The sequence below is a fragment of the Canis lupus genome, chromosome 18 (assembly GCF_003254725.2).
Source record: "Canis lupus dingo isolate Sandy chromosome 18, ASM325472v2, whole genome shotgun sequence".
Classification (NCBI taxonomy): domain Eukaryota; kingdom Metazoa; phylum Chordata; class Mammalia; order Carnivora; family Canidae; genus Canis; species Canis lupus.
This window is the reverse complement of record NC_064260.1, coordinates 11,540,792-11,567,449: the sequence shown is the minus strand read 5'-3', so window position 1 is coordinate 11,567,449 and position 26,658 is coordinate 11,540,792. Positions and strand designations below refer to the sequence as shown.

The window sequence follows — 26,658 nt, the reverse complement described above, 5'->3', positions numbered from 1 at the left end:
CACTGAACATTTTGTTTACATGTAGAAATATACATACACACGTAAATGAGTGTCCTACTTCTTAGTGTATGTGCTTGGGCATGTGCGTTATCTATTACTTCTAACTTAGAGCTGCCAACAGTAGATGCTAATGTTGTTGAAGACATACATGTACCTCGTATAATTAACTCTTTTGATCCACACAACTCTAGGAGATAGATCATTGTAATTTTACTTTTCAGAAGAGAAAATTATGTCTTAGAGAGTTCAAATAGCTATAGAACTAAGATTTAAACCCAGGCACTTGGGGTTCAGAGCCCAAGCCCTTAACCCCTCCACCACCCTATTTTCCAGTGTTAGTGTTGCTCTCTGGGGTTCTTACGAGCACATGAAACACTGCTATAGGTCTGAGCACACCAACCAGTCTTGTGATGTGTTATACTGTCATCACTAGAGTGTTTTGAACTAAATGAGTCTGAATCAGCTGACCTTTGAAGGAGGAATAACTCGGGCACCTTCACTGGCTGTGGCTCCCCAGTTTGGACCAGTGCCTCAAAGTAGGTGTCATAAGGTCAGGGCAAGAATTAGAAATCTGGAATTGATCAGTATTACAACCAGCACTGAATTGGAAGGCTCAGTGGTTATGGTGTCCCTTACATTGGACCCTTAGATTGCACCAAATGAAGGCACACAGGCCAAAACAGACTTTTCAATGCTTTTTATTGTGCCTATTTTGAAAAACAGTACAAAGTTCAAGTAGCAAGGATGGCGGGTTCCACGTATATAAAATAAAAGGCTTCCAGGCACTTATCTGGTTAAAGAGTCCCTGTCCTCAGAGGCATGGGTACTGCGTGGCTGAGGAATGGGTGGGCATTAAGGAGAGAGCAGTGCTGAAGCCCCTGGGGATGGCCTCCTGGCCCCACCCTTGAGCCATAGTAGAATTTGTTCTTGCTGCAGAGCGAAAGTTTCTGTTTGCCCAGTGGTTTATAAACCCATTCTGCATAATGGCACTAGAGAGAATGACACATGTGAAAGGAAATAACCCAATCTCAGAAAGAAAGCCCCACTGCATCCACAGCAGACATTTTAGAACAGCAGCCAATGGGAAAAATTGGATCCTGGTGGCACCATGTGTTAGTTCTTCCTATTGCCATCGAGCGCTGGTCTCTCAAGCAGACAGATGGTGATGATGATGGAGTACATCAAGCTCTTGAAGAGGAGGAGGATATAGATATAGTAGGCAGAGGTGTTCATGAGCTGCAGCTGCTGGTTGTCTAAAAGAAATCACTTATTAGTTTCATCTGTTGTTTTGAAGGTTAGGACTTATTAATAAGAGAGGGGTGACTGTATAAATTTCTGATGACCTAGGTTGAAGTGACACTCTCACACCAGCACAACCGAACAGTAAACATCGATAACACCACCACACCACCACCACCACCTAGAAAACTCAGATCCAAGTTTGCAAGTCAAGTCAGTCAAAAAACCTGTGAAATTCATCTAGAACATTCCAAAGTATTAAAAAGCCAGGTTGTTTTAATAATAAATGAATCCAATGTGAAAAAAAGTATTGGTGATAAGTGGCTTTTAGCATTTTCATCCCCACCATGTCTCTAAGTAAAAATAAGAGGCAATATTCATTAAGTAAAAATTAAATGTTATTTATTTTGAGAACTTTGCATGCAAAGTGTAAATCTTATTTAATTTTCTAATAACTTATGAGATTATTTATTTTATTCTTTACAAAGAATATTTATTTTATTTACTTTACAAATAAACTGAGGACACAGAGAGAAGCCATTTGCCTGATTTCTTTTTTTTTTTATTGGAGTTCAATTTGCCAACATATAGCATAACACCCAGTACTCATCCTGCCAAGTGCCCCCCTCAGTGCCCATCACCCAGTCACCCCAACCCCCCACCCACCTCCCCTTCCACTACAGAGTGGAAGTGTCTTTTGTTCATTTCCCAGAGTTAGGTGTCTCTCATGTTTTGTCACCCTCACTGATATTTCCACTCATTTTCTCTCCTTTCCCTTTATTCCCTTTCACTAATTTTTATATTCCTCAAATGAATAAGACCATATAATGTTTGTCCTTTTCCAATTGACTTATTTCACTCAGCATAATACCCTCCAGATCCATCCACGTGGAAGCAAATAGTGGGCATTTGTCGTTTCTAGCATTTGCCTGATTTCATGCAAACAGTAAGTATTAGAATCTAGATTGCAATCTCAGCAACATGGCATTTAAGAACACTTTCTCAGTTGCTCTGTAATTCTGCATCTTCATGTGCAATAAATACCCAAGGCATCAAAATTATTAAGCAAAAATATAAAGTTGGATGATGAAGATATTGAAGATGATGATGATGATGATTAGGGTCCAGAAGTCCCTTGATATTGGACGTGGAGGGTGGATCAGCAGGGCTAGAAAGAATGTTCCTCATCATTCCCTTTGTTCATATGTGGGGAGAAAGAGGCAGGAGCTAGTACTTATGATGTAGCAGCTAAATGAGATATCTACACTGGATATTCCACATATGTCACGTCATATCTTAGGAGTTATTGTTAGGTGTTATTTGTGTCATTTCAGAGGGCCCAGAAAATGCAAATAGTTTACCCGTAGTCATGCAATTGATAATGAAAGAGTAGAGTTTATTTATTTATTTATTATTTATTTATTTATTTATTTATTTATTTTACTTATTTATGATTGTCACACACAAACACAGAGAGAGAGAGAGAGAGAGGCAGAGACACAGGCAGAGGGAGAAGCAGGCTCCATGCACCGGGAGCCCGACTTGGGATTCGATCCCGGGTCTCCAGGATTCCGCCCTGGGCCAAAGGCAGGCGCTAAACCGCTGCGCCACCCAGGGATCCCTATTTATTTATTTATTTATTTATTTATTTATTTATTTATTTATTTTAAAGAGTAGAGTATTTTTTTTTTTAAGAGTAGAGTTTAAATCTAGTACGTGGCACAAGAAGCCCTGCACTCACCTCTTCTCCTCATGTATGCACCTGTCTTAGGGTATGGCTTTGGGATTTAGAGGAAGAATAAAAACTGGGTAAGAGTATAAAGGCTACATTAAAAATAAAAGCAGGAAGATGCCAAAAAAAAAAAAAGTTCAATTGCTTGGAGGTTACTGGCTTTGTATTTGTATGTAAATAAAGCTTTTGGGAGAAGACAATGCACAGGCAGATTATATGATTACTATGAACAGGATAATTCCCCATGTTTGGAGCGCTATTTGATGCCAAGGTCTCTAAGACTCAAAGCAATTAAGATAAAGTAAGAAAGAACCCCTCTGAAGGAGTCACTTTTTTAAGCCAAGTGGCTTATTCAGTGATCTGATGTTACCTGGTTTTACCCTTTCCAACAGTTCATCTGAGTATAGCACATTGAGTTGTCTACAGCACAGATCCAGCCTTGCTCAGCTAAGAGATATTCAAGGGTTATCTTACTTTTAAGAAATGCTTTGGCCAGAATCTAAGGATTTTTGCTAGGTAGCCAATCCTTTAGGAACGATTCTGCAACAATTTCAAGAATGAAGGAGAAAGTCTTAATCAGACCTCATTTCCATTTATCCCAAACTGGGGAAGGAGGGCCCTGCCAAAGGGGTGAATCTTGGTGGCTTCTTGGTAGTCCCGACTAGCTACAGATGTAAATTTAGGAGAGTCAATGAATGAGATATCTTATTTACCTTGAAAAAATTTAGGAGCAGGGTAAGATTTTTCTGCTAGCCTGAAATAAAAGTTTGCTATAAATTCCAAAGTTTACCCCCTTTGGCAATAATGTGGGAGATACAGGCTATTTGGATGTCAGCTACTTCTCTTTCCCTCAATTTGATTCAGAAACTCCATTGTCTGGGCAGGCTCAGGTATTATTTGAGACTTCTGTAGCTGTGTGATGTGTACCAGGCTCAACCTTTAGTTTTACAGTGGAAGTACTTGGTAAGGTTCTTCTTCTTCTTCTTCTTTTTTTTTTTTTTACAGGTATTCATCTGTGTTTATTTTTTTATTATTATTACTTTTAAAAATAAATTTATTTTTTATTGGTGTTCAATTTGCCAACATACAGAATATGCTGAGTGAAATAAGTGAATCGGAGAAGGACAAACATTATAGGTTCTTCTTTTAACTGAGATGTTCGAGGACTATTTTCCTTTAATGTTTTGTCTAAAATACCTAATCAGTTGGCTGTAAACTGTGACTTAGAGGATCTCTTTAATTGTAATCTAGGAAGGTTTCCATAACCTGTTGATGATAGGCTTGAGCATCAGGCTTTGGAGACTTACATTAGCTGGTCAGACTAGCAGGGAACATGAAGGATCAGCAGAAAATTGTACACTGAGACAATTCCAAAGTGTTTGCAAGGTTTTCCTAAAGACTCTATCATTTGCCCAGTGATGTAGGAGCCTTGGTCACTGGAGATCACAAAAGGTGGGAAACCCATTTTTAACAGTGTCTTTGCCACAGTGAGGACATCAGTCTCTTGTCAGGGAAAGGCTTTAACCATCCTGAAAATACACAAACAATGACAAGGGCTTATGAGAACCCATACTAAGTTGCAGAGGAATGAATTCCAGCTGCAAGTGTTCAAAGGGTACAGAGGGAGAAGGCATGAAGCCTCTGGAGACAACAACAGGATTTTCCAGGATTATGGATCTGACAGGTTAGACATTGATGGTAAATCATTTTCTACTATTATAGAAGTCTTCCACTGACATCTGTTTATAATTTGAGTCATTTATAATGTCCTATGGTGGGTGATGGAATGAAAAAACAAAAACTAAGAGAAATGGGGTTTGCCAAGGGAGCCCAGAAGAACCAAGTGGCTGTCCTGGTTTTCCCTTAGGCCTGACTCTTTGTTTAATATACTTCTATTGTTTATCCACCTTCATTTCTCTGAATCATAAGCAGACTGATAATGATGGGCCATTTTTTGTGGAACCAGAATGGTCTTTATCTACATGTGCCACAATCTTACAAATACTATATCTAGAAAACTTAGTATGAAGTTCTATTTTTCTATCCCATGTAATGTGATATATTAAATAAGCCAGACTAGTTTAGCAAATCCATTGGAATGTTCCAGGTCAAAAAGATTTAAGCAGACCAAAACTCCAAAGGAAACAAACAAACCCACAAAACCCTTTGTCCTTTCTTTGACAGAGAGAAAACAAATTCTAATGCTGCACCAGCTTACTTTTGATTTGAAAATTCTTCATTCTAATATTAGCCACTCTTGACCACACATAACATTCCTTTCCTAACATTGCCTTTGTAGAAACCTCTACAACTTTCTCTTTTACATTCAGATTTTGTCCTGAGTTTACCCTCATTAGGTGACCAACCTCCTTTTAGGACAAAATCCTTCTTTTTCCCCCCTCAAAAAACATATTTCCATTCCTCATACTTTTTCTTATTAAAACTACACATCTTACTTTTCCTTATATTTTCGGTTGTTTCCCATATTATTTTCAGTAGTCTTCATTACATATATTAGAATTCTTAACACTTAGAAACCTTCATTTTAAATGAAAGCTAATAAGTAAACAGTTATGAACTGTTTTTTTTAGTCAGCATTGTTTATATTGGCAAATTTATGAATACTTTTCATAATTTCCACAAACGTGCATCTGCATAAAGCAGTCTTTCAGTAAAGCACAAAATACATTTATGAACATGCCCACATTTATCTTCAGTCTCTGAAAAAAGGAAACCAAAAGCAGATGAACCTATGTTTATTTGTTAATACTTTAATATTTTATCTTGCTTGGAAAAGATCTAGATAATCAATATAACTTAACAAGTGACCTATCTCAGTAAAACCTTAAGGATTTAAGTTCCCAACAATATTTGAGAGACTATTTAAAACTTTATCTAAAATTTTTCATTTTATTTACATCTTTTGAAATTACTTGTTCCTAACAGTTTAGCTGAGATTACCCATAAAATCATTATGAGATGTGGGGAGGGATGAGTGAAATAAGTGATAGGAATTAAGAGGTACTTTTGCGGAACCCTCTTGCACTGTTCATGGGAATGCAAGCTGGTACAGCCATTCTGGAAAAACAGTGTGGAGGTTCTTCAAGAAGTTAAAAATAGAAGTACCCTACCACCCAGCAATTGCACTACTGGATATTTACTATTTACACCAAGATACAGATGTAGTAAAACAACAAAACATCTGCACCCCCAATGTTCATAGCAGCAATGTCCACAATAAGCAAGCTATGGAAGGAGATAAAAAGATGTCCTTCAACAGATGAATGGGAAAAAAAAAAAAACAGATGACTGGATAATGAAGTTCTGGTGTATATATACAATGGAGTATTAGCCATCAGAAAGGATGAATATCCACCATTTGCTTCACTGTGGATGGAACTGGAAGGTATTATGCTGAGTGAAATAAGCCAATAAGAGAACGACAATTATCATATGGTTTTACTAATACATGGAATATAAGAAATAGTGAAAGAGATCATAGGTGAAGGGGAGGGTAACTGAGTGGGGAAAAATTAGAGAGGAAGATAAATCATGAGAGACTCCTAACTCTGGGAGACAAACAAAGGATTGCGGGTAGGGGGGATAGGGTAACTGAGTAACAGGCATTAAGGAGGGCACGTGATGAGATGAACATTGGGTGTTATACTATATGTTGGAAAATGGAATTTAAAATAAAAAAAATAAAGAGGTGCCCTTGTCTGATGTGCATAGGTAATGTTGGAAGTATTGAGTCACAATATTGTATACACAATACTAATATAATATGGTGTGTAAACTAAATGGAATTAAAATAAAAATTAAAAAAAAATTAAAAAGAAACCTTATGAAACATCCAAGTCCATCATTCTCCTAAGTTGGTTCCTATAACATTTTATAACAGAGATCATATCTACTTATTTGACTTTTGGTAAACTCAGGCACATGAAATTTCTCATTTTAGTGCTGATAAGGCAGTAAATATATGCTTATTTTACTTAAACCCACAACCATGCTCAGATCATGTAAAGTTGAAAGACATTTGAGTTAGTTTCTATTTCTGAGAGTTTTAGAATGCCCAGTCCTCATTGTTTGTGATTGTATTCAAATCAAGGAAATGAGCTATTTACAAATTAATTTTGGCAACACCATCCAGACAGAAAAATATCTCACACTGACAACATACATTTATGGACACACAGACTACTGCAAAGACCCCAGAGTCACTAATATTTGGAGATAATTTCAAGATTTGTATTGTCTCTGGAATTATTAAGGAGACTAGACTAGAATTGAGGCACAAGAGCTCTTTAGCAGTTCATATTTTAGAAAGGGCTCTTTATTTTTCTTTCCCTCAGTCTCGGGCATTTGTGGGTTATGCTTAAATTTTAAAGAATTAGTAGGATGTAGAGTTTTAAAGACAAAGAAGCAATGTATGTTCCTCCAAGAATGATTTTGCCTTCCTAAAGCCAATCATTTATAAGCCATTTTCCGTAAATAGGAGAAGCTTGGGGATAGGTAAAAGAATAGAAGAACTTTGAATTGCCTCAAGAGCTGCATTTCTACTTCTGTTAAGATTTGTCAGGATAGTTGCTCTGAGTTTCTTAAATACTTGATTTAGGTGAAATGACACCATAGTTTGATACAATCTATCAGAACATATGAGCCTCAATTTGCTTCCTTACCTCTGGGTACATAGTTTGAATTTTAAGGATTTCTGGCAGCATGGAATAATCTCTCTTGGGTGTAAAATGGATCCCTAAAGAGGATGCAAAGGATATTATCTTCCCAAGATCCAGAGTCCCTCAGTAAGAGTCAAAGGAAGAAACCAACAGGCCACACATCCCACGTAAGCAGAAAGCTAATAGCAGTTATGCAGGATGACACAAACAAGAAGGCAATAGCTCTCTCTGCGAGAGAAAGGATCAATAGCAATGGGTCTGGATTTGGAAAGAATGAGACTACAAAAATTTTACTATCCCCACTGGACTACGTACCATGGAGAGAGATTTGGAAGGAGCTACTTCTGTTAAGAGTTTCTACTCTTCCCTGGCTTCTGCCAGTTTTTCTAGGATCCCAGTGCAGGTCCTGTTATTTACCAGAATTTCCACATGGCTGTTTAGGAAAGTAAAGTATATAACAATTTTCCAGAAACCACCCAGTTTCACCAACTCTGGAAGGGGCTCATTTGGGGCTCTCCTGTAGATATGGAGGTGTCTGTAAGACTATGAACTGAGCAGACTGCTGTTTATGGCTGTGTAGTCTGTTCAGAGTGGAAAATCAATTCAGACTAGAATGAGCACTCAAAGGAGCCAAAAGGGAGCAGGAGTTAGATCAGTCTTATAGTCTTCTGTTTTAGGTACTTCTTCCATCTTTAATTTTTTATTAGCCTTTTGCAATGAGTCTTTCAATAAAATGACCTTGGAATTTTAAACCTTTTGGAGGTTCTGTTTAATTGGAGAACCTTGCTTTTAAGTGGGTTCTTAATGATTTTATCTAATTGGAAAGTTCCCCCTTTATGGGCTTTGTATTTCTAGATTATCATTGCTCTGAGGGCTGGCAACAGTTTGGTAGGATACTAGCCTCAAATGGACTTAACCCACACCCCAGTCCAAATATATCTGGCTGAAAATGAGTTATGCCCCACATTCCTGTCTGGTATTATTTTGGGGTTTCCAATTCTTATCTGGGATTTCCAATCTGATTCCAATCCAAGTCAGTTTGTTAGGACACAAAACAAGCTTTTGATATCTAGCAATTTTGCTAGGTATCTGTAATCTAGGACTATAGTTTTAAATAAAAAATTAATAGGTGCATTGGAAAGTCATGTGTTTGACTCTTTAGAATTTAAGGATCCCATTAGCTAAGACATTGGACTTCTCAGAGCTAAACTAACACCTAAAATGGTTGTGTCCTGAAATTGGGGATTGTGGGTATTTCAGAGTGTGGCTCCTTGCCCAGAAGTTTTCGTGAGGTTGATGGGTGACGTAGTGCTGATCCACCCCATTTCCTGACCAGCTACTACTATCAGGGGTGTGTTCTTGAAGTATCGAATGCTTTAACAGCCTCTAAATGCTTGACTCATGCCCACCTATTGCTGTAGTTTTTTCCACCTTTCCCTGTTAGCAGTGGCCTTTATCTACACAAATGAAGACAATCAATTAGGTGCACATTAGTCTATGGGCAGTAAGAGATGTTACTGAGTTCTGGCCACAAGAAGACTGTGTGCACCACCAACAATTCCCCTGAAATCTTGCTGAGATTTCCGTCTCAGGAATTTGTTCTGAAAGGTTAGGGGCTTGGCTCTGGGCATATCCTTCTGCTTGTTCAGTTGTACTCTATGCAAACATGCCTACAAACATGCTAACTCAACTGAACTCAGGCATAACACTCTGCCAGCCTAAGCTGATCTTCCCCGTAAAGCAAAGCCGATCAGATTAGAAGTCAAAACCCAGAGAGTGGAGCTTGGAACCAGGGAGAACTCACCCACAGTGCTTGGAACAGTTGAGAAAGATTGTGAACTTAGAGGGCTCACAGTTACCACCTGTCTCTTCCTCCTTGTTTCTGAATGCCTCTGGGAGTCCATATTGGATTGAATCGCTGCCACCAAAACTGGTAAAGAACAAAAATTTAACCAAGTAAATGTTAAAGATCTAATGACTCTATTAATGGATCAATTTATGACTAAGGTCATCTAGCAAATAAAAGGGAGCTCTAAAGGACTATGGGGATGGAACACTTTTTACAATAGAGTGTGAGTGGAAAAAAGGGAATTCTTAGCAAATAATCCATTGTTTTAGGCAAGGCCACTCTCCCAAGGTGAAGAAAGGGTCAATCAGGAAACTTCCTGGGGCTGAACAGGAAATTCCCATGTGGACTGGTTAAAGGTTACTCTTCTGGGGGTTGAAATTACACTTGGGTTAGGTATTAAGTCTTGGTTTAGTGACTTGGGGCCGTAAGCCAAGTGTTTCCTTTTTGGGTCCGTGGGTTTTTTTCAACACTCCAGAAACACAAAGACTTCCTTCAGAAATTCAGATTTGTACATAGCAAAGCTCTTCACAGGTCTTATTATGTGCTTGTTCCCCACTGCTTAAAAAGTGCTTGTTAAGCACAAGGAAAATCCAAACTTGTTCCTCCTTATTGGGTCTCTGGGACCTTGGTCTGTATATTAATATTTCAGGACTTGACTTCTGAGTCTAGTGAGTTACTGGATCACAGCAGGCCAGGGCACATTCAATTGTCTGCCCACACTGTTGAAATGTGACTAATGTTTGCACCAATGGCACTCCTTTGGGACACGATGCCTGAATCATGAGTGACCCAGACTGATTAGAAAAAGTATATTTGCTTTGCTGTGTGATCCTTTTTGGGAGAGTAGTTCATCCTGCATTCCTTCCAGGTCTGGCACATGCCGATATTGCAATACATGTTTGAAGAGCAGCATTTACCAATAGTAAGAAATGCATTCTTTGTGTAGAATGAAGAATGTATGTACACATTAGCCTCACCCAATCCTTACTTACTAAATTTCCCCTTATGCTGGTATATAAAATTCATGTCCGAAATACCCAAGACCATACTAAAACCTCAGAAGCCAAAGTACTATTTCTGGTGGAGCGGTGATCCAGCTCCAACAAATGAATACCTTTTTGTCCCTATAATTCATTGTTAATGTTTGAGTAGAGCGAGATTGAAGTGATAAGGGCTTTAACTGCTGAGTAGAACATTCTTTTTCTTAATAAATATTTTTATTTATTTATTCATGAGAGACAGAGAGAAAGAGGCAGAGACACAGGCAGAGGGAGAAGCAGGCTTCCTGAGAGGAGCCCAATGCGGGACTCCATCCCAGGAACCTAGGATCATGCCCTGAGTCGAAGGCAGATGCTCAACCACTGAGCCACCCAGGCATCCCTGAGTAGAACATTCTTGAAAGATGTACAATTGGTCTTATTTCCTGATCAAGTAAAATCATCAAAAGTGGACTCTCTTTTGAGCATTTATGGTGTGCAAGGTTACTAGGTGCTTTCACATGGATTGTTTCATAAAATCATGAAATGACTATAAAAAACATCACTGTGACATTAATATTTTGGATGATGAAACAGGTGAGAAAGGCTAAGTGAATTTTTCTTTTTTTTTTGTATGTTCTGAAGTCCATTCTACTATAATTCTCTGGGGAAATAGCAGCACATTTATGCTACCATTAAAAGTTAACAACACTAAAGAAAAATTTCTAATTGCTTGTTTTCATTAATACTTGACAAATGGGTGCCTGGGTGGTTCAGTCAGTGTTTGCCTTCGGCTTGAGAACAGGATCCTGGGATTCTGCCCAGCATCTGGCTCCCTACTCAGTGGGGAGTCTGTTTCTTCCTCTCCCTCTCCCTTTGCCTATCATTCTGCCTACTTTTGCTCTTTCTCTTTCTCTCGCTCTCTCTCTTCAAATGAATAAATAAATAATCTTAAAAAATACTTGACAGAAAGGTAGAGTTTTTCCCTTAGAAACAAGGGTTCTAGAAGGTTATATTCATATTTACATGCACATACTTCTGTTTATTGAAGGAAAATCGATCTCTTGGTCAACCCTTCCTTTATTCCTCTCATGTTTGACCATGCATTTGTGATCTTTAGCCATTGATTCTTGAGTCACGGTCAGCCAGCTGAATTTCATGTATGTGTCCTTAGTCTTCATGGTATCTCCCTGCTGGGACTGCAGAACTGTTTTATCATCTTTTTCTTTCCAGTCAATCTTGATAACATCAGGGAAAAAATCCTCAAGAAGACAAAGATATGTTCCAGTGTTGTGGTCTTTAATTTCAGTAATTGAAGGAAGAAAAACTGTGGGCTTGGGGGGAATGTCTTCATCAGGATTTTTATCTGTGGGAGAAAATGGATAACAATTAAAACGCTATAAGAGAAACATGAACATTGTGTGGTTTGGAACACCCCAGCACATAGAAAAGCAAGGCAAGTTGCCATAAAATTAGTGTTTATTATGGCCTTTCTACCACAGTGGGTTATAAGGTACTGTTCTTTGTTTACATGGGAAAAGAGGTTCTAGAGGTTATGTAACTTGACCAAAGTCACAGCTATTGAGCAGCAGGGCCTAGATTAATATGTGGCACTTTTAAACAATACACAGTCACTTGTTTGAATGGGAGTCTATTTCCATGCATACTTGACAACCTATCAAGTTGATGTTTTAGTTTCAAATTGGATCCCATGACTACTTTTGAGTACTGGAGATCTTCTTGATTTCTGTTGTTTTGTTTTGTTTTGTTTTCTAAATGTTTTATTTATTTATTTGAGAGAGAGAGAGAGAGAGAGAGAGCAAGAGCAGGAGTGGGGGTAAGGACAGGGGGACAGGGACAGTCAGACTTTCCCCTTACTAAGAAGCCTGAATGTGGAACTCAATTCCAGGACCTGAGATCATGACCTGAGGGGAAGCCAGGTGCTTAGTTGAGTGAGCCACTCAGGTGCCACAATTTCTGGTTTTATAGAACATCTTATTCTCGTAACTAAACCACTCCAGGATTTTGAGAACAGTAGTGTTTAAAGCTGCACCTCCAAATTATTTACAATGCCTTGAATTTAGAAACAAAATGGCAAAATTTCCAAAATTTTTAATTTAAAAATATATTATTTTCAGAAATGCTTCTAAATAAACTTATCAAGTAATGCATTGGTCAGAATTCTGTTTTACTTTAGGAAATGTTCACTAAAAGCTCATTTTATATTGAGCTTATATTATAATAAGCTTATATTGAGCTTATTATATATTTATATATTATATTTATACTTTCATTTGAAGTTGAAGCCGGACTAAGAAGACACCATATTTTGATTCTTAGCATCTTCCTCCAAATGTGAATCTGCCCTACAAGCCTGCTGAATTTTGTAGTACTCCATAGTTTTCTGATTTCACCTGCTGAAAAAAGTCATAAAAAACTGGTATAAAGTTAACAGATATGGTTCCAGAATTTCTTGTAGATATAAGGTCAAAATATATAACAAAACATCATGGTTTTCAAGGGTATGTCATTTGAACGCTGGAATGGTACTTGACTACATAATGTTAATTTAATGATTGAAATAATATATACTAGATCCCTTTACAATTTGATCTCCAACTGAAACACAAATGTTTAAATCATTTCCTCTTGTGCTAGTTTCGAGTAAGAATAATACGTTCATGGATAATCTCTTAAGAAAAGAATAATTGGAATTCTCTTTTAAAAGGAAACAGGGAAAACATTTGTGAGAATTTCTTCCAGTGCTGCAAAGCTCCTGATTTTTATATTAAATTAGTAAGCAAACAACCCAAGTTTTTTGCTCATACTGTAAAGAGAGTTAGGTAATAATGTGCTTATTGTAACTTTGTACATCTTGTTTGTAGTGCAAATAGCATTTTATTGATTATAATAGTAGGACACTGTATATTTCTCCAATGATATACTTTGTTTTTAATTTAAAAAGCATGTTATATAAAGCAAGATTTCTTTTTCAAGGTATATGATATTTTTTAAAAATTTTTATTTATTTATGATAGTCACAGAGAGAGAGAGAGAGAGAGAGAGAGGCAGAGACACAGGCAGAGGGAGAAGCAGGCTCTATGCACCGGGAGCCCGACGTGGGACTCGATCCCGGGTCTCCAGGATCCGCCATGGGCCAAAGGCAGGCGCCAAACCGCTGCGCCACGCAGGGATCCCCAAGGTATATGATATTTACATAATTTTTGCCTCTGATCAATAACAGTAGTCTTGTTTTCATCTTAGGAAATTTGGCTTTCTTATAGGAATACTTCTGATTTATCATAGTAAAGAACTTGAAAATCAAATCACAAACTTGGAAAATTTCTGGATGGTAAGACCCTATGTTTACATCCTGTTCCTTTTCCTTAACTAGATTCCTAAAATTTCATTATTTTCAGAATAGAATGAATCTTGAGAGCCATAACTTTCTCAATGTGATAGTTAACTGACCATTAAATAGAGTACTTGATTATATATGGTTGGTGCCAATATTTTGGGTAATTATATTACATTCTTTTTCTTTCAACATTCTTTTTTAAACTATTAACAGAGTATTTTATGCCCAAGGTCATTTCATTGGTGCATAAACTAGAAACCAGTTTACAAAATAAGCAAGTTTGTCTAATACATTTATATATGTTCCTAATAAAAAAAGTTTGAGGTTAATTGCCTGAGTGGTAGGCATTTTATTAAGATGAAGCAGTATGAATTCTATATAAATTAACCAAATGCAAACACATTTTCAATCAAGTGTGCTATTATGTTAATATTGATTCAAAATTTCTCTATTCTCATTTTTTCCACATATTAATATTGATTCAAAACCACATGTAATATGGATTCAAAATTTCTCTATCTTGTTCTCATTTTTTCCTATTAAATATATAATTTTACTATTTCATATATACATGTGATTTTCAAATTTAGAGCATTTCTAAGTATATTTAAAGTGTGAACTATAAATGTAACTGTATTTCTAAATACTCTAAAATTTAATTGCTTTTCTACTAAATATGAGCATGAAGCCCAAATTTGTTAGTGTTAGACATGATATAAATTAAGATAAAATGTTAAGATTTATTTTTTTAAGATTTTATTTATTTGACAGAGAGAGAGCACACAAGCAGGGAAAGTGGTAGACAGAGAGGAAGACGCAGATTCCCCATTGAGCAGCGCTCAATCCCAGGACCCTAGGATAACGACCCAAGCAGAAGGCAGATGCTTAACCAACTGAGCCCCAAGGTGCCCCAAGGACTAAGATTTAAAGTACATAGAACAAAAACAAAAATACCAAAAAAATCACATCTTAATTTCATTTTTTTTGTTGCAGAACCATTGTCTATACTAGATACAATTCTCCCCTTGGGTTTGAAATGAGGCAACATGCATGCAACCACCCATTATGTGTTACACAATGTGCCCGGTACTTTATTCACAGTGTCTCATTCAATATTCACATGACCCCTAAATTAAATACATCCTGTTATCCCATCTTATGGATCAGGAAACTGAGACCAGAGAGTAGCTGCCCAGAAAACAGCAAGTGGTAGAGCTGGAGCTCTAGGTCAGTCTGAGTCCAAAGTCCAGGCTCTCTTATGACACCCTTTCACCATCAGAAAAGGAAATAGGTGAACTCACAAAAGTTACCTGTCATGATCAACTTTGTTCTTGGGCCAAACACTGTCAAGACAATTATACATGTTGTGCATGAGCACTTTATGCAAGTCTACACAGACACAGAGTCAGAGTTTATTATAGTACTTGCACAATACTGTCTTATGCTGGCCTTTACTGTAAGGATTGGAATTAAAATCTCCCCTAAGATTTCCACATCTAAACATGCTATGAAAGTGGGAGATTATAATTATAGTTATTACCATTATTTTAGCAATTTGTTGGTGATGATTCTGTTCTCCAACGTGACATTTTAATCTCATGTTACCAAATCTTCACTCACTAATGGGAATGCAGTATTTGGGGGTAACACTTAGAACTATGCCATCAAGCACAGAGATGCATTCCTTCCTTTGCACCTCACTTTATTCAACTATGTTGGAATTCTCTGAACCATCATCAATAAAAATATGCCTTTCACACATCTATTAAGGCAATCACTTGTCTTATCCACCACATTTCCAATGCTAAGAAAATCAAAGGGAAGCTAGTAAAGCCTAGTAATATGGGGTCAGTTCATGGAACTGCCTCACCTATGATGTCCAAACAAACGACACTTTCCCACCAACAGTACATTCTATACGTATTCCAAGATCTCACCAGAAATTTCTACCTCAAACTGACTTCCGGCCAGGTGATGCCGAACGTTTGGCTTGAAACTCCTACTGTGAGCCTTTATGGTGGACCAGAAAATTGCCTTTTAATATATGAATTCATTTGTGCCTGTGATTACAACCACTAAGTAAATCAAAATATATATTTTTCGTTTTTGCAATGTTTTACCAACTTTGTGAAAATTCTTTGAAAACTTTTATTTGAATAAATTCTGTAGGGTAGAAACATCCCTGTGAATGTTCTCTCTCATCCAGGCAAAATTTCAACTCTAAGACTAATAAAAAATGAACAAATTCACTAGACTGAATTTAGAAAAAAAACACTCGGCTTATGACATTTTTGGATATGTTTGTACTGTTAAATGTGTAGATACCTGATATGAATTACCTTCAGACAAATGGCAAATTTATCAATTTTGGTTCATTCTTTTCCATTGGTTATTTTTGGAATAAGATAAATAAGATACACAATTTTTTTTACAAATGTTTCAATGCAGAAATCCTAAATGGTTAGATATGTTAGTCATATCTAACATCTTCACCCCTTAGGAACCCTCAGTTGCTGCAGCTACTTAGCTCCTTGTTAATGTCCTCCATGCTAGTTCAGTCAGCAACTACCTCCAAGGACACAGAATCACTTACCTCCCCAAGGATCCTGCCGCTATTTATGACCAAACTGGGAACAAATCCTTGAATTCTGAGCCAGCACCTACCTTACAGTCCCTGCATCACCTGGCTTCTTTCCCTGTTTATATGGAAGAATTAAAAAATATTTACCTGTAACCCTGAGCACTGTGCCAGGACCAAATACTTTGTTGTACCTGCTATACAAATACCACTGTCTCAAAAGCTTTTACAGAAATCTCCCTTTGCATCTCTTTAAAAATTGTGCCTATATTTTTTCAATATCTATATATACATATATAAAATGGTCCCTACTAACATTAAACAAAGATGAAACTTAAGGAAAATCACTTTAGACGTGAACATAGTCAAATATTGATGAACTGACCCCTCTTGCCTTAGGCAGCTTGGGTCTGTGTTTCTCATCTCACTCACAAGGTTGGTGTGTATGATTTTATCTTTTCTGAAAGTTTTCCTGAATCTTCTAAATCTCTTCTTTTAAAAAAAGGTTTTCATGTATCATATCAGTTCTTTTCCTAGTGTGTAATTTAGATTTACTGTTTCTATAATTTTCAAAGAGGAACAAAAATAGAAATAATATAGTTGAGTATTTAACAAATGAATGTTCAATATGTTTACAGTATTATTTTTCTATGTATTGAGGGGTGGGTATCTGGTTTAATTATAAAGTAAGGGTTTTTCAGAATCCAATCCCCACTGATGATAGACCAGAGGAGTTGTTACAGAGTCTAAAATATTAATGATGATTTCTTAACCTATTTATTCCTGGAAGACTGCTCCTTTGAACTTGAAATTACTCTACCAGGTTCCAGGCCATTGATTTAAAATCCTGTGCTGTTCCTCAGAGGATTCTATTTGGTTTTGTCTTTCTGCAGCTGTCCCAGCATGAGTGGGAAGGCAACTCTGAGTTATGCGATTGAGTCAAGCATATAGTACAACCACTCCCATTCTTCTGCTAGCTGAAATATTTTCAGCAAATTTGATGCCAATAGAGAAATACAGTTGAATGCAATGGTGTCATAAGGACTTGACATTTTATAGAAATACCCTTAGAATTACATTGTAAGAATTTAATAAATGCATATTCAACATGACTTACTTGATCATGAGGAAGGGAGGCAACGTTAGTGCCATGATTAGAAGCAGAAGCATTGTTTTCTACAGGAAGGGTAATACAAATTATGAGCTATTACTAGTTAAGCATCCTACTAAAGAGTTGATTGGAAAAGTCAGGCTACAGAAGAGTAAATATTCAGAACTTTAAAAATGGTTTACTGTTTCTAATAGGGCAAAATGATCTAAGCCAAGCTCTTTGGAATGGATAAGTCTCTACTAGGTCCCAAACTTTCCCACAGTAACTAAGCAGGTGACTTTAGGCAAATAACAAAACTTCCTAAGCCTTAAGTTCTTTACTGTGAAATTGATATAAAAGGAGCTCTTGTATAGGGCCATTCAGGATTGAGATAAAGCACTGAATCTCTTCAATGTGGCATCTGGTTCTCAATAATTATCAGTTAATACTATTATTCTCTTTAATGGGATGGTTTGGGGCCCTTTTATCAAATAATCCGCTAAATAAACTATATGGATTTTACAAGCAGTAAGTATTATACAAAATAAGAAAGGAAAAGAGCTCATGAATCCAAGTCATTCTATGTCTCTGGCAGTCACAAGCCAAAAAACTTATGGCTCAGTCAAATCACAATCTAGAATACTTATCCACTAGGCTACAAGCTTATGAGTGTTGAGACTGTGTCTTGTGCACCTATTTACCTCACATGTCCAGCATAGAAACTGCCTTTAATAAATGTTTACTGAGACAATAAATGAAAAAACAAGGATATAAAATCATGTTGACAGACTCTCATACTCTTTTTGTGAACTCAAGCTGAAGCTTTGAACTCACAAATTCCTTTAAGCTGGATCATCTCTATGCAATATCAGAAGACTCAAAGCAGCACAAATTTTTACTAGTTTCAGCCTCCTCTCTAAGAAGCTAAAGTATTAAGAATGAGTGGAATTTACTGATGTTCTATAGTCATTAACTGTAAGGGTTAAACTTCTTGCACTGCTGTTAAAGATGAGATCAAAAGCAAAAAAAATTAATTAATTTAAAAGATAAAATCAAAAGCAATTTTGCAGGTTTTGCAAGTTATTAGAGAAAGGAACATTATTCATTAAGAAAAGATCACTACTAATGCTAGAGGTACTTAATCAAAGTGTTTCAAAAGGCCATCAACAAGAAAAAAATCTTGAGCTAATAACTTATACCTATGGTTATAGACATGGTCCACAAGAATTTTAATTTCAAGCCTGAATCTATCTGTGTGTGTGTGTGTGTGTGTGTGTGTGTGTGTGTTTTCTAAGAGGAGATTTTCAATCTGCTTGTAAGAAGGGAAGTAAATAAACCATTTACAAAGTAGTTTTGTTTCCATATATTGAGAATAATAGTATATTGTGACCAGTAGCTGCAAAGTTACTATCTGTATGCTGAGGTGATCCCACATTGTTTTCTCTAAAAAGCATCTATTAGTTTTTCATTTCACAGGATCAAAATAGAACAAAGTTACTTACCAGGGGGAGTTACTATGAGATTAGTTCCTTCTGCAAATAATCTTGATCCAGCCGGAGTTTTCACACTGGTTAGAGGTTCCACAAAAATATTAGCCTTCTCCTAAGCTTCATGGCATGACCAATAGGTAGAAACCTTGTACTAACAATTTGATCTTCCAGGTTCCCTTGGAAATCCTTGAATATAGACTTCATGCATCTCTTATTTTATAAATTTTCCTCTGATTAATTGACCCACATGTCTGTTTTCAATGGTGGCAGTAATCATGGAAAAGTGCTGATAGAAACAATAAGAACAAATAAAAGTAAAGAAAGAAGAAAAGGAAGGAAGGAAGAAAGGGAAAAAGAATAAAAAAGAGAGAAAAGATCAGGACCAAGTGGTCAACAAATGACTTTCTAAATTATCAGGAACAGTGTTCAGAGAATTAAGAGGTTTTGATTTCCAGGTGTTCAAGTGTGTGAAACTACTCAGAGATGCATCAAAGGAAAAGACCTTTTGTTCTCATGAACCCCAGACCTGGTCCGTTAGCAATTTAAGATCGTATTTCTGAAAAACTATATACTTCAGTAACTGAAAACGCAAATATGTCAACAGAATATGCTTGAGAAATGTGAACAATGTTATCCATTTTTTAGTAAGCCACTTTTATCATTTGGCAACATGAACCTTTACCAGGCAATGCAAAAAAGAGAAAATAATTTACCATGATGACAATATTTACCTGGAATAAAAGGAGAAATTTGTAGAATTCTATTTCCCATAGAAAAATAGATTTTTTATTTAAAAAAATGAAAACAAAATCAGTCGTCTGACATATTGAAAGAAGAAACCTTTTGGAAGCTATTCTGTGATCTTCGGAAATGTACATGTAGCCCTGTTTCTGTGGTTAACTAGCTTTGGACAAAGCATTTGGCAACCCTGGGCTCCCACATCCCAATTTGGTATGTCGGCATTGGGCTATGTATGTCCAAAAGGCCCTTCCTATTCCAACAGCTTATGATCTTGTGATTAAGAGCAGGAAAGGGTCTGCTGTGGTTACTCGAGTGAGAAAAGAGTTGAAAGTAATGGAAAAAGGTTTTTTTACAGTTTGATATTGATTTTGTGTGATCCCAGTTGATGGCTTCATTAGACTTGATGACATTATTGATTATCAGATAAGACTCTGTTGTCTTTCTTATCTGTCTCCAAACCAGAATCGGGCTAGCCTCACAAGTAACATTGGTTGAGTCAAAAATAATTCATTTCAGAGATCTCTTTCTTGTCATTGGTACCAGTAGACCATGGTCTTCTTGAGGGAAACCTCAGTGTGCTTGCAAGGTATGTGCAATATTCTTTCTGGTGTTGAGGTAAAAGAAACTTGACCCTAAGAGATTGTCATATTGTTACTTTAATTTGAAAAGCAACGTAGAGAAATCAGAGGCACTTGAACAGGTTGAGTGGACCTACAAACCCAAGCCAAAGATATACATAAATACATGGGGTTGGAGTTGCCAGTGACTAATCAGAATGGACTCCAAGATGGAGCACGAATCAGGACTGGGGAGGCAGTGGCAGCCCTTGTTCTTCAGAGGCGAGGACAGGGGAGGAAGGTTTGCTTTAGAACTAATGAAAGATCTCAGAAAGATCTGTCTCAGTGTTATTTTATTATGTTCCTGGTATAAAGAAGAGAGAGCCCAGAAGACATTATCAAAACACCCTGTTATAGTAATTCATTGTTGTTTTCCTTTGGGGTCAACACCTTCACATTTTTCCTTTAGGTTTTTTCTTCAAAAACACCTATCCTTGGGCAGCCTGGGCAGCTTAGCAGTTTAGCACTTGCCTTCATGCCCTCCAGGGCATGATCCTGGAGACCCGGGATCTAGTCCCACATTGGGCTCCCTGCATGGAGCCTGCTTCTCCCTCTGCCTGTGTCTCTGCCTCTCTCCCTCTGTGTCTCTCATGAATAAATAAATAAAATCTTTTTAAAAAACACCTATCCTTGAGCTCTTTTTAAGTTTGAGCTATAGATTTTTTCACTATATTTTGCAAGAGTGTGGGAAGGCATATGGTTATCATGAGGATCGGAAGAAAAGTCGTATTCTGTATAACAAATGAGACAATAATCCAACAACTTTATAGAGAAGCAGATCCCTTTTGTAGATGAGTAGTTTGTAGAAAGTTCACAAAGCTTGGGCATATTAATAATGACTATAGTTATTGCTTTACATGCTATGACATTACTACACTCTGCTGTGAATGAAGGAAAATCTTGAAGAAAATAAGTATTTTGGTTTATTGCCCTCAACTCTTTTTCTATTCAGAATTTTTAGTTTTTTTAAAATGAAAACTATTACTATTTTCTAACTATTACTATTTTCATTACTTACTATTAATGGTTTACTATTTTTTTGGAGGACAATGTAAGATGTAAGTTTTAAAGAGTCCCTGTGTTCCTGTGTTAGCTGAGATGTCTAGGCAAAGCAGTTTAGCTAATGGGAAAGGACACTGTGATATATTGACCCTGTGCTAGAACTATTCTGTACGGAACCTCCTTCAGTTTCCAGAAATCCTATGAGAAAGATTTAGTAACTTTCCTGGATTGTGCTGTCAGTTAATTGGCTGAGCAGGAATTCAAACCTAGGTTTATATCACTCCAAAGCCTTGTAGTTTCCATCATCCATTCATTCATTCATTGAAAGTCAGCACACCATTGTGTACACTGGTTAGTTTCCTTCCCAGGAAGCCTCCCATAGATGGAGAAGCAAAGCAAATTCACACTGCCCAAAGCTACCCTAGGCCCCAAAGAGTACAAATAGAAGATAAAGTGACATACTGAAAGAAACATCACAGATTGGGTGCTTGGGGTCCTAGCTCAAACCTTCCTGAGGACACGGATGCAGGAAAAAAATCCTATATAGACAGTAGCCAGGTCCCTTTGGTAGGTAGAAAGGAGTATGCATGTGTTTGTAGGGGTGTGGAGTTGTGGGAGCTCCTTAGTCAGTGGCAGTGGAACCTTTCCATACAGTGCATCCCAGCAGGCACAGTAATACAGTCCAGCAGCTGCCTCATTAACTCAGAGTATCCTGAGACTTGATGGCAAATCCTTCTGTCATTACTGGCTTCATATCTTTCCTCACTATCACCTTGTTTATGAACCATATTTTCACCGGAAAAATGTACAGAATGCATTTTAGAAGATGGCCTGGCTTCTTTTGGTACCACTATATTTATACATTCTTCCTGTAGACACCTGTTTTTATTTGGCATTTTAAAAATGCTGTATTTCCTTTACTCTTGGTAATGGAAGGTATGAGTTGTGTTATTAAAATGTCTGCATTTGTATCTGAAAGAAAAACAAAGGTGAACAGCAAAATTTTGACATTCAGGAAAACAGAATACATTTTTTAAAATTTTTATTTATTTATTCCTGAGAGACACAGAGAGGGAGGCAGAGACACAGGCAGAGGGAAAAGCAGGTTCCCTGCAGGGAGCCTGATGAGGGACTTGATCCCGGGACCCTGGGGTCATGCCCTGAGCTGAAGGCAGACGCTCAACCGCTGAGCCACCTAGGTGCCCCAGAATAGATTTGTTAAAGAAAAACTTAGAGTCTAGAGTTTATATATTTTTCTGAAGAGTTAAGGTCTTGGTGGAATTTATCAACATTGTTTGATTAACTATGTCACTGTCTCCCACCCAAATGGGCTGACTTAATTGTCCATGGGTTTTTTTTTTTGTTGTTGTTGTGGTTTTTTTTTTGTTTTTTGTTTTTGTTTGTTTGTTTGTTTTGTTATCAGCTTTGTTCACTGAATGAAATCTCCCATGGGTAAAACCACAGGGAGGCCACCAGGATGGCCTGTGATGGGAGCAGCATCCTGCCGGCACTTATCAGGAGAGGTGGCTGAATAATGAGGTGATCACAGAACAAATCTGAGAGCTGATTTAGTAAGAGGTAGGGGTGCTAAGTTAGACTCTTAGACTGCAGAGAAAGGGAGCCATGGTAATGATACCAAAACATCCTGCAACATAGGGCTACTAAGTCAGCAGATTCCTCTCATTATTGGGTGATTGTTACCATCCAATGATATTAGTGTAAAGAAGCTATTTTCTTGTTAAAGGACTAATGTCCATGACTGGTTCAAATCAGAGAGAGAGAGGGAGAGAGAGACTGGGAAGCATTCTTATAGTTCTCTTCTATGAATAATGATGATCTGCTTCCTCTATCATTCTCTCTCTGTCTCTCTCTCATGTCCTTCCATTGCAATGTAAGTAATTTCTAGTGACTATCTTTATGTTAAGTAATTCTTTCCTTATATCTCTTAAATCCATTGTTGAGCCTTTAAGGGCATTCTTCTTTCTGTTACTGTGTTTTTTATTCTCGCATTTCCTTTTTTTCTTTCCCATAATTTCCTTTTAGGTCTTTTTGTAATTTTTCCTATATTTACCTGTCTGATCTTGTATGTTGTCTATTTTTTTCTATTAGATTAGAGCATATAACATATTAATCGTAGTTATTTTAAATTCCTGATACTTCCAACATCTATGTCATGACTCAGGCTGTTCTGGTGATTACTTTGTGTCCGTAGGCTATATTATTTCTTGATTTGTATGCCTTTCATTTTTCAACTGAAAGCTGGACATGTTCTGTGTTATAATAGATACTGAATTAAATATATCCTGTGCTTGAAAATGAGCTCATCTTTCCTGGTAGACTTTTAGTGTGGGGGTTTGGGTTAACTAGTCGAGAGTTAGACTGGATTTGAAGTTCGTTGCTATGTTATCAGGGTTGAAAGTTATTGTTGTCAGAGATCAAAGACTTAAAATTTCTCTAGCTGTAATTTGTCTTTGTCTCTTCACTTGTCTTTGAGTCTTCTCCTTGTTTTGCTCCCCAGAGAGGTCTGCCTCTTGAAGCTTTCTTAGATTATTCCACTGTGACTTTTACTCAAGGTTTTCCAGCATGGGGATGAAAGGTCAGGAATGGAGACATTCTCTGATATTTTTATTAAGTCTCAATTTTAAGCAGATACAGTGAAACTGGGTCTTAAGGATGCGACCTACATGGTATTCCTGCCTTTTTTCCAGAGATGGAACATTTTCAATCCTCGTCCCCCACCCCCAGTGCAGAAGGTGCCCACCTACTTCAGGCCATTGTTTTGATGCCCATCCTTCTGCAAATGAAAACTTGTTACTTTTGGACATATAGAAGATGTTTTGGGCAAAGTTTCAGTGGTTGCATCCTTTGCCTTCCCTCAACTGCAATGGGATTCCACCAGCACCTTCCCTGGCAGATGAAGTTATTGATTTCTTACACTGGTGATGGTGTAGATTAGGTCTGGGAGGATTTTAGTAGTAGCTGCTGTTCCTCTCTGGCAGCATAAAGGGAAGCTTCCCAAAAATATTTTTATTTTTCTAAAGATTTTATTTATTTATTTATTTATTTATTTATTTATTTATTTATGAGACAGAGCATGAGCAGGGGGAGGGGCAGAGGGAGAGGGAGAAACAGAAGTAAGAAACAGACTCCTTACTGAGCAGGGAGCCTGACAAAGGGATGAGAGGTGCTCATTCCAGGATCCTGGGATCTTGACCTGTTCCCAAAGGCAAACACTTAACTGAATGATCCATCCAGGTGCCCTTTACCAACAGAGTCGTTTGCAAAATGATTTTTCTTGCCAGACTCATGAATGAAAAATGGTATCTTAGTGTAGTTTAAATTGATCATTACCTTATTATAGCCGAAGTTGAGCAACTTTGTATATGTTTAAGTGTTATTTTTATATTTCTCTTTATGAGCTAGTTTTTTAGGTCTTTTGCCATTTTTTTACAGGATATTTGAAATGTATTACCTCCATTTTTAAAATGTACTTCTCTTTTTATTTTGGAGATAGTTGACCATTACATGCTCTACAGGTTGCAAGCACTTCCTCATGGTTTGTCATTTGTCCTTTGATTTAACTTCTGCTGCTTTTTGCCATGCAAGCTTTGTTTTCATTTTCATGGAGTAAGCTTTATTAATATTATTAATATTTCTTATTGCATCTTGAATTTTGGTTCTAGTTACAAATTCATTTCCATACTCTTTCTTGGACAGAAGAGGTTGTCAATATTTTTTTCTGTTGGGGGTCAGATAACAAATATTTTATTTAGCTTCTTGGCCCTAATGTCTCTGTTGTGATTCATCAGATTTACCTTGTATCTCAAAACCAGTCATAGACAGTTAAGAAATGAATAGGCGTGGCTGTATTCCAGGAATGTCAGTGGCAGGTTTTCTATTAGAAATCTCTGAAAGAAAAGTTGCGTATTTTCACTTATTTCTATTATTTAAATAAAGCAGAAAGAAAAAATAGGTTATGGTCTTTGTTTTATATTTTGTTATATTATATTCTAATAGCATAGTAATCCATATAAGGAATATACTGCTTCAACATAGTGAGCATTAGGCATGCTTCAAGCACTTGTAAGAATTTTGTATGTAGAGATCCCTGGGTGGCGCAGCGGTTTAGCGCCTGCCTTTGGCCCAGGGCCTGATCCTGGAGACCTGGGATCGAATCCCACGTCAGGCTCCCGGTGCATGGAGCCTGCTTCTTCCTCTGCCTGTGTCTCTGCCTCTCTCTCTCTCTCTCTGTGTGTGACTCTCATAAATAAATAAAAATTAAAAAAAAATTTTGTATGTATTATTTGAGTTACTCTTCTCAACAGTTTTTCTAGGTAAATATAATTATATTTTCTATTTTCAAATGAGGAAATTGAATCAAAGATATGTTAAATAATTTATCCAGAGTAAGACAGATAATATGAGGAGGATGTATATGTAAAAAAGGGTCATTGAGGAAAAACTGAGAAATAGTGAAATGTAAAACAAAAATAAATGCCACTCCATAGTATATAATTCCAGGGCAGCAAATGACAAACATGTTCTATAGAGGGCCAAATGGTCAACATTTTAGGCTTTGTGGGTTTTTGTTGCAATACTTAACTGCCATTGTAATGCAAACACCTATAGACAATTTGTAAACATATGGCCAAGGTTGTATTTCAATAAAACTTTATTTGCAAAATTAAGACTAGTTTGTGAAATGCCTGTTCCATGGTAACCTTTATTGTCAGTATGATTAATTGTAGCTTTTCAGTTTTTCTTTTTTAAAGGAGTTACAGAATAGGAGGAGTATTAGATGGGAAAATAAAATATATAGCTATTTTAAGTGTCATATCAAGTTATATTTTAAATTGTTATACGAACAATTTCACTATTAAAAGTAAAAACCAATAAAATATTGACTGCAGGAGTGCTGAAAATACTGATTCCATCTTTGGCTCTCCATCTTGATCAAGTCCTCTCTTGGAACTATATGCCTTGGAGCTTAATATGTACACCTTAGAAATGCCCACCAAGGCTTAGATCTGGGGAGACTTGTATTGGCCCTCAGTAAATTTGTAAATTTTACTTATAATTCTTCAAAAAAGATGTTTTTAGTGGCTACATAGTATGTTATGACTTCAAAGCCACACAGATAAGGTGTCCTCTTCCCTCCTGTTCATCACTGTAGTGTTTCATGGTTGTTGTGTATCAAAAAGTCAGGGTGGCTCCGTCTCCTGAGACCAGTCCCTGTGCAGACACTTCAGCTGAATTCCGATGTACTCTTTTAAGGATTAAATGAAATAATCTGTATAAAGCATTTC

General features: G+C 37.0%; 1 gene segment (V, D, J or C); it reads right to left on the bottom strand.

Annotated features, from left to right (window-relative positions):
* Positions 1-699: 699 nt before the first annotated feature.
* LOC112661480 (T cell receptor gamma constant 2-like) overlaps positions 700-26,658 on the bottom strand; it is a 39,123-nt gene continuing 13,164 nt past the window's right edge. The window contains 4 exon segments of the C gene segment in view: positions 700-1,253; positions 9,455-9,580; positions 11,513-11,842; positions 16,563-16,623. Of these exon segments, the coding sequence occupies positions 1,114-1,253; positions 9,455-9,580; positions 11,513-11,842; positions 16,563-16,623 (657 nt within the window).